We start from the raw sequence: 13569 nt of genomic DNA, 5'->3' as shown, positions 1-13569 counted from the left end.
GGCAGAAAAACACGCGTTGGCGCTGTCAGCAATCTTCATTCCAGGAGTAGACAACTGGGAAGCAGACTTCCTCAGCAGACACGATCTCCATCCAGGGGAATGGGGTCTCCATCCGGAGATGTTCAAGGAGGTGACAGATCTTTGGGGCATACCTCAAATCGACATGATGGCCTCTTGTCTCAACAAGAAGCTTCGCCGGTATTGTTCCAGGACGAGGGACCCGCAAGCAGTGGCGGTGGACGCCCTAGTGACTCCGTGGGTGTTCCAGTCGGTGTACGTGTTTCCACTCATTCCAAGAGTTCTCAAACTCATAAGGAGAACAAGAGTTCAGGCAATCCTCATTGCTCCGGACTGGCCAAGAAGGGCTTGGTACTTGGATCTTCTGGCCTCTTCCTCTTCGGGAGGACCTGCTGCAGCAGGGGCCGTTCGCCTATCAAGACTTAACACGGCTACGTTTGAAGGCATGGAGGTTGAACGCCAGATACTAGCTCGGAAGGGCATTCCGAACAAGATTATTCCTACCCTGATACATGCTAGGAAAGGAGTAACATCAAAACATTATCATCGTATTTGGAAAGAATATGTATCTTGGTGTGAGTCCAAGAAGTTTCCTGCGGTGGAGTTTCAACCTGGACGGTTTCTCCTCTTCCTGCAAATGGGTGTGGATATGGGCCTGAGGTTAGGATCCATTAAGGTCCAAATTTCGGCCCTGTCCATTTTCTTCCAGAAACAGTTGGCTGCCCTACCTGAGGTTCAGACTTTTTGAAGGGAGTTCTGCACATCCAACCTCCCTTTGTACCGTCCACGGCGCCTTGGGATCTTAATGTGGTGTTGCAGTTCCTCCAGTCGGACTGGTTTGAACCTCTACAGGAGGTTGAGGTCAAGTTTCTCACGTGGAAGGCTGCCACTTTGTTAGCCTTAGCTTCTGCTAGGCGTGTGTCGGAGTTGGGGGCTTTGTCATGTAAAAGCCCATACTTGGTCTTCCATGAAGATAGAGCTGACCTTCGGACACGTCACCAGTTTCTTCCGAAGTTTATGTCTGAATTTCATATCAACCAACCTATTGTGGTGCCTGTTGCGACTGACTCCTTTATTCCATCAAAGTCCTTAGATGTTGTAAGGGCTCTAAAAATCTATGTGAGGAGGACTGCTCGTCACAGAAAATCGGACTCTATGTTTGTCCTGTATGATCCCAAGAAAATTGGGTGTCCTGCTTCTAAGCAGACAATTTCTCGCTTGATTAGGTTCACTATCCAGCATGCGTAGTCTACGGCAGGCTTGCCGTGTCCTACGTCTGTTAAGGCCCACTTTACTCGTAAAGCGGGTTCTTCCTGGGCGGCTGCCCGGGGTGTCTTGGCATTATAACTCTGCCGAGCAGCAACTTGGTCGGGGTCGAACACGTTCGCAAAGTTTTACAAGTTCAATACTTTGGCCCCTAAGAACCTAAAGTTTGGTCAGTTGGTTCTGCATGAGCCTCCTCCTCCCATTCTGGGAGCTTTGGTACATCCCCATGGTACTAATGTGCATCCTCTAGGACGTAAGAGAAAATAGGATTTTAATTACCTACCGGTAAATCATTTTCTCGTAGTCCGTAGAGGATGCTGGGTGCCCGCCCAGCGCTTCATGATCCTGCAGTGGTTATTTAGTTCAGTACTGGTTAGTTCTTGGTAAGTACTGTTTTGTTTCTTGGTAAGTAATCCTGTTCAGCTGTTGCTGATGTTTCAAGCTAGTTAGCTTGGTTTGCCTTGTGTGTGTGAGCTGGTGTGAATCTCTCCACTAGCTGTGTAAAATCCTTCTCTCGAAGATGTCCGTCTCCTCGGGCACAGTTTGTAGACTGAGTATGGTAGGAGGGGCATAGAGGGAGGAGCCAGCCCACACTCTTAAACTCTTAAAGTGCCAATGGCTCCTAGTGGACCCATCTGTGCCCCATGGTACTAATATGGACCCCAGCATCCTCTACGGACTACGAGAAAATGATTTAACGGTAGGTAATTTAAAATCCTATTATACAATCATATACAAAGTCACACACAGACATACACACCTGCATAGTGTCTCACACTGCCTTGTAACAGGGCCCCACTGTCCCTGTGCTGCACGCACCCAGATGCTCCAAGCAGAACAGCTTCCATGGCACTAGGGGAGAAGACATAGGGCCTAATTCAGACCAGGTTGCTGCAGCATACGCAGGCTGAAGCCCAGTGAAGTGCGCGCATGCGCAGCAGCTGCACAGCGCGTGCGCACTCTTCACCGACAGAACCCGGCAAGGCGGACGTCCTTCCGCTTGCCAAACCTTTTTATCGTAAATGTGCGGTTTTTTTGCCCCCTCTCCACTTCCCTCTTCACTTTAGATCACAGCGTTCAGTTCCTTTTCTGCTCGGAGATTAAAATATGGGGATCTCCCGGAGAGAGGTGTACTCAAGCCCTGTGGGTACTCAAGCCCTGTGGACCCCTGTCTCCCCTCCTGCCTCGTAATCTGGCTCTGTTTTTGTATAATCTATTGCTGGGTAGCTGGATGATTGGTCAATGATTAAAAGGTCGACGCAGCATATGGTCGACATGTTTTTTTCTTTTTCTTCATTATTTCCTTCTTTTTTGTACTTTACCATCCACGCTGCAACTCCATCCACCCGATTGTTAATCTGGACCTGACATCTGTCATGGAGGCTAGGTACTGGCTGATCAGAATGCACCTCACTGTTAGCTTCTTATCCCTTTATTTCTTATTCCTTCCTTATTTATTTTTTGTACAGAACGGATACAGCACTGAGGTTAAGGGTTTGATTCCCACCATGACCCTAACTATGTGGAGTTTGTATATTCTCTTTGTGCTTGCGTGGGTTTCCTCCCACACTCCAAAAATATACTGGTGAGTTAATTGGCTCTCAACAAAATTAACCATAGTTTGTAAGTGTGTGCATGTACATATGGTAAACTCCACTGGGGCAGGGACTGATGTGAATGGCCAAATATTCTCTGTGAAGAGCTGTGGGCTATGTGTGCGCTCTATAAATAGCTTGTAATAAAATAAATGATTCCTCCATTCATGTTTATTAAGGAAAAGAGAGAAATTGTCCACACTAAGGGGGTCATTCAGTTTATCGCAGCGGTGCGATCGGGTCAGTACTGCGCATGCGCTGGCACTGCAGTGCGCTGGTGAATGCCAGACGGCCGAAGGCAGAGGCGGTCGCTGGGCGGGCGGAACGGCGGCGTTTGGCTGCCGTTTCGTGGGCGCGCACCGGCCAATGCAGGCGTGACCAAATGGAGGGGGGGTGCAGTCTCACGCAGCCGCTGCGGGCGGGGGAGCGATGAGTAGCTCCCAGCCAGCATGCTAAAGCTGCGCTGGTCGGGAGCTACTCTTCAAGCGCAAAGGCATCGCTGCTGTGCGATGCCTTTGCACTTCTGCGGGGGGGGCGGCACTGACATGCGGGGCGGGATAGCCCTTTGCTGGGCGCCCCCCCGCATGTCAGTGTGAATGATCGTAGCTGTGCTAAATTTAGCACAGCTACGATCATCTCGGAATGACCCGCTAAGTACTGGACTACTTATCAGGATAGCAACATTCCGGGAGAGAGCAGCCAGCTCAGCCAAGCAGGGGTTAGGGAGGGTGTGATGCAGCATAGGGGGTGTGGGCAAGGGTCAGTATAAGTCACTGTCACGTCATTGTGGCCACGCCCCTGCTATGAAATGCTGATAATACAGCAATAAATTATAGCAGGGCTACACTGACACGATTCAGCACAAATCGTAAAAGTGGGAGGCTGCTCCCCTACACGAGACTTGCCCACCTTTCATGGGGGGCGGCTATTCCAGAAGGTAGGCAAGTATGCTGCTTGGTGCAATGGAGCCTATGACAGCTAATGGAGGAGATATATCAAAGTTTCTATAGAGGAAGTGAAGAAGTTCTGTATAGCAACCATTTAGATTTTACTAATTATTAAAAAAAAAATTACTAGATAAATTATAACTTGAATCTGATTTATTGCTGTGGGCAACTTCTCCACTTGGAAGGTTTGTACATCACCTCCAATTTCCTATACTCATGCAACCTGGTGTGAAGATGGTGGACCAGATCATCCTGTTCCTACCCTGTGCATACAGAAGGATCTGAGATGGTGGCAAACAATGCCATGCTGCCAAATTCAGGCTGCCATCAGAAATTGTCACCCCACCGGGACTGCCTGAATAGGCAGGCCCCCCATCTTCTGCTTCCCCTGCAGCCTCCATAGCTCTCCATTGTGGGTGGCAGTTGCCAGTCCCAGGAGAAGGTCACAGGATATCAGGCGGTGCCCTTAGGCACGACTGCAGCGGGCTGGGACCACAGCAGCAGCACAGGAAAGGAGTCTGGAACAGACAGCCGTAGAGAGACAGCGCCGGCAGCTGTTCAAATTTGGAGCCCTTGTGGAACCAGCAGTACTTATCAGAATCAGCTTTATTTGCCAAGTATACTCGCGTATACTAGGAACTGTTTGCGGTTACAATGCATCGCCAAATAGCAACATGAAGGGGAGATACAAATGTGATACATAACATACATGTATACATGTATGTTACATATCACGTTTGTCTCTCTCCTTCATGTTTTTGAGAAAAATAAAAGCCTTGCCAAATTTTTGTAGAATTTTATTTTGCTTTGTTCCGAAGTTAAACATTTGGTAACCCCACTGCAGTAACCCTGTGTTTGTACCTGGGGAGAGTGCAAGGCCAGCCTTCACAATCTGCCTCACGTAGACAGGGGCATCCCGATTGATAAACACCTAAACAGGCTAAGGCCCATCAACACTCTCCACTTCTCATATAGATACATTGCACCTGCTACCCTATGTCAATCTGAAGAAAGAACCACTAAACCTCAAATACAAGAAGTTTGAAAAAAACACTTTGTAGCATTCACAAATATAACAGTGTATATATATATATATATATATATATATATATCATACCTCCCAACTTTTGCAGCTTCAGAACCTGGACCTGTTGTGCTGGATGCACGGCCGCCGCCGAAAAAAAGGGGGCAAGGCCTCAGGAGAAGGATGGGCCATCAACAGAAGGGGCGGGACCTCACCACACGATCCCCTTTTTTGTCCCAGCGCTCCCCAAGCTGCTGGGCAGCCCCCTACTCACATCTCCGCACTGTTTAGATGCTGTGCACACAGCTTTCTATAAGTAGAATAAAATTGGTTATAAACAAATATTTTGTGAAATAATGGGTAAAACAATGATCAGGAAGTTCTTGTTTAGACAGAAGGAGAGGTTGGGGCGATCAGCAATATAAGTACCAGTTGGTCGACTCAAATAGACACAAAATATGTTCTTGCAAGGACTAATCTAATAATTCAATGTAAGGGCCCCCATTTTTTGTAGAAACAGAATACATTTTTCTCCATGTCTGGAAGTGTGGATTGCCTCTCTAGGTAGAGCATGCGTAAAAGTAATGTACAAACATGCTCAAGCATGGGGGAGGAGCATTCAATCCATTTAGATGGTATCACTTTTATTAGCCAGTGCGAGAAGCACAAGGAGAAAAGGGGTAAGGTGTTTATGTGTGGGCTGAAAAGTTTCCAGGCTGAACAGTTTAACAGAGACATTAGCTAAGCAAAAACGTTTTATCCTCTTATACAGCGCCTTCTAGATTAGCAGCTGGTCCTTCCCTCGTGGTGTACACCTGCACCAATTACCAACATATACAAACAATTGAGGTTAGGCTCCGAGCCTAACCTCAATTGTTTGTATAACAGAGACATTGCTCTCTGGTCTAGGGATAAATGCAATTGGAAAGTAATATTAATAAACAAAAACATTTTGTGGCAAAAGTTTTGAATTTTGGGGCAATGACATTTTGGGCAATGGTCCGATTCAGATACCACCATGTGTTTTTACAGATTTTGTGCAATATATGCTTTGTGCAAGGTATTGAAATGAATTTCCTGCAGTTTTGCAGAATGTAGCAATTTAAGTATAATGGAGGTATTAACCAGTATATCAGTGACCTGAAACGCTTGAGGACAATTAGCCAACCGTTTAGTGAGGGAGGTATGCCAAGATTTATCTAAATTAGCTGGCACTAAGTCATAATAGAGATACCAGGTCTTGTAAGGAACGGTAGAAACAAGATTAAGAAAAGAAACCATTTCCAATGACATATCGGCCTCTGGAAGATTGAAAATAGTGATGAGCTTGAAGATGTGTATATATATATATATATATATATATATATATATATATATAAGCGTGGAGGCGCGGCACTCAGCTTCCCAATAAAATAATGCACGGACCAATACTGTCATATGTCCGTTTCAATGTATTGTTCACATTTTCGTCAGGACAAAATACATATCACAGACACATACCTTTTATAGTCAACACCCCGTGCACTACGAGCATGGCGAACGGGACCGAACACCCGCCTCCAAGTCGCTCAATACTGACGTCATCCACAGTGGACCGTTCAGACGTCATTAACGTGTCACCATCACCACGGTAACTAAAAACAAAACACTTACACATTAAACATGTTGTGACAATGTAGCGGCAACCAAAGGTCATAAACCCTTAATACAATAGACTCTATCAACTAATATACTAGATAGATAACTGGACATATGCTTTCCGTACACCATTCAAATTATCTTAGAGCCGGAGCAGACTATATATATATATACATATATATGAGCTAAACGATATATACTATGCAGTATCTGTCTACCAACTCCTGGAACGATAGTCTGTAACCACCAGAATCGAAAACATCTTTAACGGCAATGATGCCTTTAGTTTGTCAATTTGGTGTTCTCTGAAGAAGGTTGGAAACGAGGATTGACACAAAAGGGAATGTATTTACAGTGCAAGGGACCACAATCAAGAGATTTGTTAGTAGCCCACCACACCAGATAAGTGTCCCAAATAAGCAAGTTCTCAAAAAGAGGGGGGGGGGGGGGGGGGGAGTGTGGAGTAACGCACTAAGATTAAGTTACTTTTATTTTAAACTGCATTGTCCTTATTGTATGGCTGGTTTACTGAAATCTATTTCTTTCTGCTTCTAGGTATTGGCCCTATCCTTGGTCTCTTAGTCGTGCATTTAATTGGCTCTGCCAGTGACCGTTGGAGCAGCAGATATGGTCGACGGCGACCCTTCATCTGGCTTTTATGTTTTGGAGTGATGTTGAGCCTCATTATCATCCCTTATGCCAACCATTTAGCCAGTTTAACAGGTCGTCATCGTGACGGCGTGAAGGTAGCCTTCCTTGTGCTGGGTATTGGGCTTTTAGACTCCTGTGGACAAGTGTGTTTCACTCCTGTGGAAGCTTTACTCTCTGATCTCTTCCCAGAAGGAGAGTCCTGCAGAAAGGCATTCTCAGTATATGCCTTGACTGTTGGAATAGGTGCATGCGTTGGATACTTATTGCCTTCTGTTGACTGGAGTGGCAGCTGGCTGGCACAGCAGCTAGGTGGACAAGAACAATGCCTCTTCGTACTTCTACTTATTATATTTTCTGGATGTGTTTTTGCCACATTATTTGTTTCTGAAGAGGTCAGGACAAGTGGCGGACAGTCAGACATTTCTTTAGAGCACACAGGTATGGGCTGGGCTTGTCTAAGGACATGCCAACTTTGGACTGTGCCACACAGAGTTTGGCGAATGGCCTTAGCACTGCGCAGTGTTTGTACCTTGGTGTCACGATTCAGGACGTTTATATACAGGGTTCCTGCAGCTCTGTCTCGCCTGTTTGTGGCCCAGCTATGCTCCTGGATGGGTCTTATGACAATTACACTGTTTTACACTGATTTTGTTGGAGAAGGAATATATCGTGGTGTGCCAGTAGCAGAGCCAGGTACAGAGGCTAGACTTCGGTATGATGAAGGTCAGTAACCATATATTACAAGCCACAAATAATATGCTGCTCTATTTCTGCTAAAATCAGTGTTTTCTCCTCACCCATCTGTCTACGTTTCCTCAAAATGCCATCAAGTTTTTGAGCTAAATTGCCACCGTGTCACTATGTTCTTTTCCATACATCTTTCTAATCAACTCCATTTTCTTTCCTTATTTTGCATATTCTGCACATAGGAGTCAGGATGGGAAGTTTTGGCCTTTTCCTTCAATCTGTAACATCAATAATAATTTCCTCCTCTATGGATCACCTGGTAAAGATATTTGGAACCCGGTGTGTGTACGTGACTGGTGTCTCCTGCCTACCTGTTTCTGCAATTATTATGTGCTTTTCCGATAATGTTATTATGATAACAGCATCGGCTGCCATGACAGGCATCCCATTCTCTGTGCTGCAGATCCTGCCATACACTCTCACCTCACTGTATCACCATAACCGGCAGGTAAGTCCACAAGCTGTTGAGTAAACAGTCATAGTAACACATATCTAAAATATTGTATGGTGAAAGTTATTATTATGGAATAAACCGTTTAGGTATAAAGTTTCAACTACTGATCTGTAGTATATGTCTGTAGGATTCCTACATGGGAGTTTTCTTTCCCTTTCCAGTAGTTGTACCACGGCATATCCAGTGGTGCCGAGAGAGGGGGGGAGAGGGTACAAATTACCTGGGCCCAGGTCTGATGGAGGGGCCCAGTGAGGATCCAGTAGGGGCCCAGGACCCTCCACCTTACCTGGCAGCAGCAGCTGTAGCTCTTCTCCTCAGCCCAGCACATGCTGCTGTGTACTGGGCTGCAGTGTGGCCATGGAGGAGCTTAAAATACTATATTTTTTCAGTATTTTTTTCTAAGGGTACATGGCCACACCTCCTGTCCTCCAGTCATAGGTACATGGCCACACCTCCAGTCATAGTAACACATATCTAAAATATTGTATGGTGAAAGTTATTATTATGGAATAAACCGTTTAGGTATAAAGTTTCAACTACTGATCTGTAGTATATGTCTGTAGGATTCCTACATGGGAGTTTTCTTTCCCTTTCCAGTAGTTGTACCACGGCATATCCAGTGGTGCCGAGAGAGGGGGGGAGAGGGTACAAATTACCTGGGCCCAGGTCTGATGGAGGGGCCCAGTGAGGATCCAGTAGGGGCCCAGGACCCTCCACCTTACCTGGCAGCAGCAGCTGTAGCTCTTCTCCTCAGCCCAGCACATGCTGCTGTGTACTGGGCTGCAGTGTGGCCATGGAGGAGCTTAAAATACTATATTTTTTCAGTATTTTTTTCTAAGGGTACATGGCCACACCTCCTGTGATTAGGCCACGCCCCTTGAAAAGTACCTTGGCCCAGCCCGGCTCTCGACTGCCCGGAGCATATCATATAACTGATGAATAATGGAGACTGGGGCATTCATTTAGAGTTAGAGGTTCATCCAGCTACATGCAGATTTGCATGTAGAAATGTAAGCAGTCCAAATGTAATTTTGTTGCATACATGAAAAATACTGCCTGCTTTTACAAGTAGCACACAAATTCCAAACAACATTATTTTTGTACTGCAACTTAGAGTTAAGCTAGGACATGCCCCTCCCAATTATAAAAATGGGGGCTGTGACTTCATTAAAACTCACCTGGCTATTTTTCACCTACTTTGTGCAAGTCTCCGAGTGCCGCCTGTTCCTTTGGCTTATATATATATATATATATATATATATATATATATATATATATAATAGTTTCTAAAGGTCGACGCTCACTTCAGTCCCAAGTGTAAAGCTTGCCACGGTGCTGCGTCAGAACAAAGCATGCAGGTAGACCCAAGGACGGCACTCACTGGACTTGCAATAAAAACTGGACACGGTCCTCTTATCAACGTTTCGGGTTTATTTCAACCCGTCATCAGGATACACATAACCATTGAAAAGTGACAATAAACATACCTTATATACCCCTCCTTGCTGCCAAACGAGCGCGCCAAAAAACTCCTCTCAGCTGAGCAATCAAAACCTCAATTAGTCCGGGAAAACACAGCACATTAGCAGTTGCGCCAGGTTGCCTTGACAACCCGGCCACTCCCACGGGCAGTCTGCTATGACGCGCACCAATAACGGGGCGTGCCAGCCGCCGCATCTCATATAACCAATCAGTCAGCCGTAGCGCACACCTATCACGGAGCACGTCAGCGGCCGCTGCTGTTACCATAGTAACCCACCATAGCTAATCATAATGCCAAGCATGGCATTCTGCATCCATGGCAACCCGTGTGGCAGCAATATTCAAAATACCAACATCTAATTTATACACAAATACTAACAATATAATCATAAATACAAGTTAATACAAACACATACAACATATATACAAACATACATATACAAGTGCTTGTGCATACATATTAAGTCCGATCTCAAATCCCTACAAAGTTTCCCTATATATATATATATATATATATATATATATATAGCCATAAGAAAAACTCTATTTAGTTCACCAAATATAGGATCCTCGTAAGTCGATCAGAACACATGAAATAACCCCTTATTTACCAATACATGTTAAAAGTAAGATGGTCGGTGGAATTACTTATGTTCTTTTGAACACGTTTGCCTAATACAATTTTGTTATCTACAAAAGCAAATGGAGTGCCGCATGGTTCTTTTACAGCTCAGGTGATTGCAGTGTCTCAGTATTAAGGACCCCTCTTCCTCTGTATGCTTCTGGAGGCAGGCACCCGGGTGGATACGTTTTAGGAATGGGAGTGCATTTACTACAATATATAAATCTATCTATCTAACTGTAAGTTAAACTACTGCACTCACTTATAAAAACAAACACACGCAGAGGAGCCGATTATTAACTAGAAGAACAGGGGGGCAGATGTATTAACCTGGAGAAGGCATAAGGAAGTGATAAACCAGTAATATGTGCAAGGTGATAAAGGCACCAGCCAATCAGCTCCAGTATGTAAATTAACAGTTAGGATCAGATTGGCTGGTGCCTTTATCACCTTGCACATATCACTGGTTTATCACTTCCTTATGCCTTCTCCAGGTTAATACATCTGCCCCATTGTACTTTAGTTTCTAATTAAAAACATTACACAGTTCAGTTGCGTTTAATTTTACATGACATATTTAATAGTCCCTATTAATAACCATTTGTATTAATGGATTTTTCCATCTGCTATCTATGGAAGTTTTCCAAGCTTGGCAACACATTTAGAGAAAGAATGTACAGTCAATAGGGTCCAATGTTTGAGCATTTTGAATGGATCATTAAAAAATACACAAAGTAAACATATTAGCCCCAAACAAATAAATTAATGGCGGTGTAAGGCGATTGAAAATCTGTATATTGTCTTTCTATGTAACTTTCATGAGAAAAAACATGCAATGGAAAGATTAGAGTTTGGCTAATTTGTTAATAATGATACGTTACAGGAGGATAGTAGTTGGTGTCTAATCCCGCGCTAGCACAATGTCTCACCAGGCATGCATGTTTATGAAGTAAGCCAGTCTCTTGTTGAATGTCCTTGTTTCTTATTCATTCTTTCTGCCTGTTTCTCATTGGTGATTCTTTTCTCTTATCCTGCTTTCTTTGGATGGACTTCATCATCATGGAGTGCAGAAAATGTTCCTTCTGTTCTGTAAGTGTCGCATGTATTGACTGCAAGCAGATTTTATATTGAATATATAATGAGTCGCTAGATAAAGAGTGTGTGACTTAGGAGGAGCCAGTCTGGGAGTTGGCAGAAGTTTTATCGCTGCATTCAGCATTTGGATCCATTTTGTTACTTTTATATAGTCTGTTTAGTACGTTATTCAGCTAGAAACTTGACAGGAGATCTGTAATATATAAAGTAAGTTATAAAATAGACAATGCATATCTAATTAGGAAGAATGAATATGTTTACCTATTTAACAGGTCTTTCTTCCAAAATATAAGGACAAGGCTGAAGAGGAGATACAGGAAAAAGAGCGTAAGTCTGGATTCATCAAAGAGACCCCAAACAGCAAACCAAACAGTGGTGTCCAATTGTTCTCCTCACATTCCTCATCTCTGTGTCTTGGTCCTTCTTGTGATGGCTCTGTCATGATCGGAGAGCCTACCGTCCCAAGCAATGGTATCTGCCTGGATATGGCCATCCTTGACAGTGCCTGTCTGTTGTCACAGGTGGTCCCCTCCCTAGTCTTGGGCTTCATTGTACAAATGACACACACAGTCACTGCCTACGTAGTATCAGCTGCAGCTTTTGGGTTAATTGCTATATATTTTTCCACTAAAGTTGTATTTGACAAAAGTGATATGGTGAAAACAAATCCTGTATAGGGGACGCTTGAAAAGTGTTAGTGTCTGATAGAATGTAAATTATTTATGGTATAAATGAAAGAGGGATATTTTAAAATCACACTCTATTTTAAGGGAAAATTATGTTTTTTATGTGGATATTTTAGATGTTTTTACATTTATAATGATCGAGCCAATAATTTATACGACCTCTATAAATCATCTACATCATTTTACATGGGTGTATTTTGATTGTAGGCAGTACAAGGCCTGTTCAAGTTTGTGAATCAGTAGTAATATAAATGTATAATTGCCTGATGTATTTTTGCAAGACCTTGAAGGATTTATTTTAGATGGACACTTACTGCACTCCAGTGTTTCAAATATCAATACATATGTTGCTTATTAAAGTAGGACAGACAAAGACACACACACTGAAAGAAACTGTTCAAACGAAAACATTTTAGTGCCTTAAATACAGGTTAGGAAACAATTTGAAGTATTTACAAGAGAAATAAACATTTAGAACTATATTAATCTTATCAGTAAGGAAGCCTCCTGCCATCGCTGGCAGGTTGCGCTGGCAGGAGGCTTCCTTACTTTCTGCGTTCACGCTGAAATTGTGGTACGACCGCAATTTCAGCATGGTCGCAGGATGGAGGTGGCAGGTAGCATGCAGCCACCACCATCTTTTTTGATCAGAGCGGCTGCGTGTGATGTCACGCAGCTGCCCCGATCAGGCCCACGCCACGCTCCCTGTTTCACTAACGCCACCGCCGTTTCCATGATGCCGCAACGCTCCATGTCCATCTAGGAAACTGAGCACTGCCGCCCCACGTATGCCTCTGCCAGATTGACAGGTAAAGGCATTCGCAGTTACGGCGGGGCTCCCACAAAAAATGTGGACGCATGTGCAGGACGGACCCTGTGCACGTGCCTGCTTCATCTTAGTAATTTTTACGATTGGATCGCCAATTGCGATCCAACCTGAATAGGGTCCAAAGAACCTTGCTCATGTATACCTGATTATTGATTAGATCTTTTTTATTCCATTTAAGGTTAATGCTTAGAATATAATTAGAACATAACATGATTGTAATCTTTTCTGCATATTGTGTAAGGAAATATCAATGTGATTAATACTAAAACCTGAGCCGGAGCTCTATGCACCACCTCTTTCTCTACCCATATCAAAGCAATTTGTTTAGTTCTCTTCATTCAGCTAATGTAGCTGCAGGTTCTATTTCCCACCGATATAATCCTTTCTTAGCTTGACCTAATGCAACTTTCATTCTCCTCATTATTTATATTATCTTTGAGATTTGCTTTTGGAATATAAATGGATCCAATGCAGAGAGCACAGAAGAAGTGTTATATCTCAGGAAATAAAATAAC

The 13569-nt window shown here is 43.9% G+C and overlaps 1 protein-coding gene across 2 annotated transcripts in view; it reads left to right on the top strand.

Moving 5' to 3' along the window:
- SLC45A3 (solute carrier family 45 member 3) overlaps positions 1 to 12717 on the top strand; it is an 84993-nt gene extending 72276 nt beyond the window's left edge. Inside the window, exons 3-5 of one of the 2 annotated variants that reach the window (XM_063955149.1) lie at positions 7044 to 7862; positions 8069 to 8334; positions 11833 to 12717. In XM_063955149.1, the coding sequence (XP_063811219.1) occupies positions 7044 to 7862; positions 8069 to 8334; positions 11833 to 12216 (1469 nt within the window). In that variant the 3' untranslated portion in view covers positions 12217 to 12717. Of the gene's footprint in view, positions 1 to 7043; positions 7863 to 8068; positions 8335 to 11811 lie in introns of both variants that reach the window. The other variant, XM_063955148.1, reaches the window with a different exon arrangement.
- Positions 12718 to 13569: the final 852 nt, after the last annotated feature.

This window comes from Pseudophryne corroboree, chromosome 2, assembly GCF_028390025.1.
Source record: "Pseudophryne corroboree isolate aPseCor3 chromosome 2, aPseCor3.hap2, whole genome shotgun sequence".
Taxonomy (NCBI): Eukaryota; Metazoa; Chordata; class Amphibia; order Anura; family Myobatrachidae; genus Pseudophryne; species Pseudophryne corroboree.
This window is presented reverse-complemented; position numbering and strand designations above follow the sequence as displayed.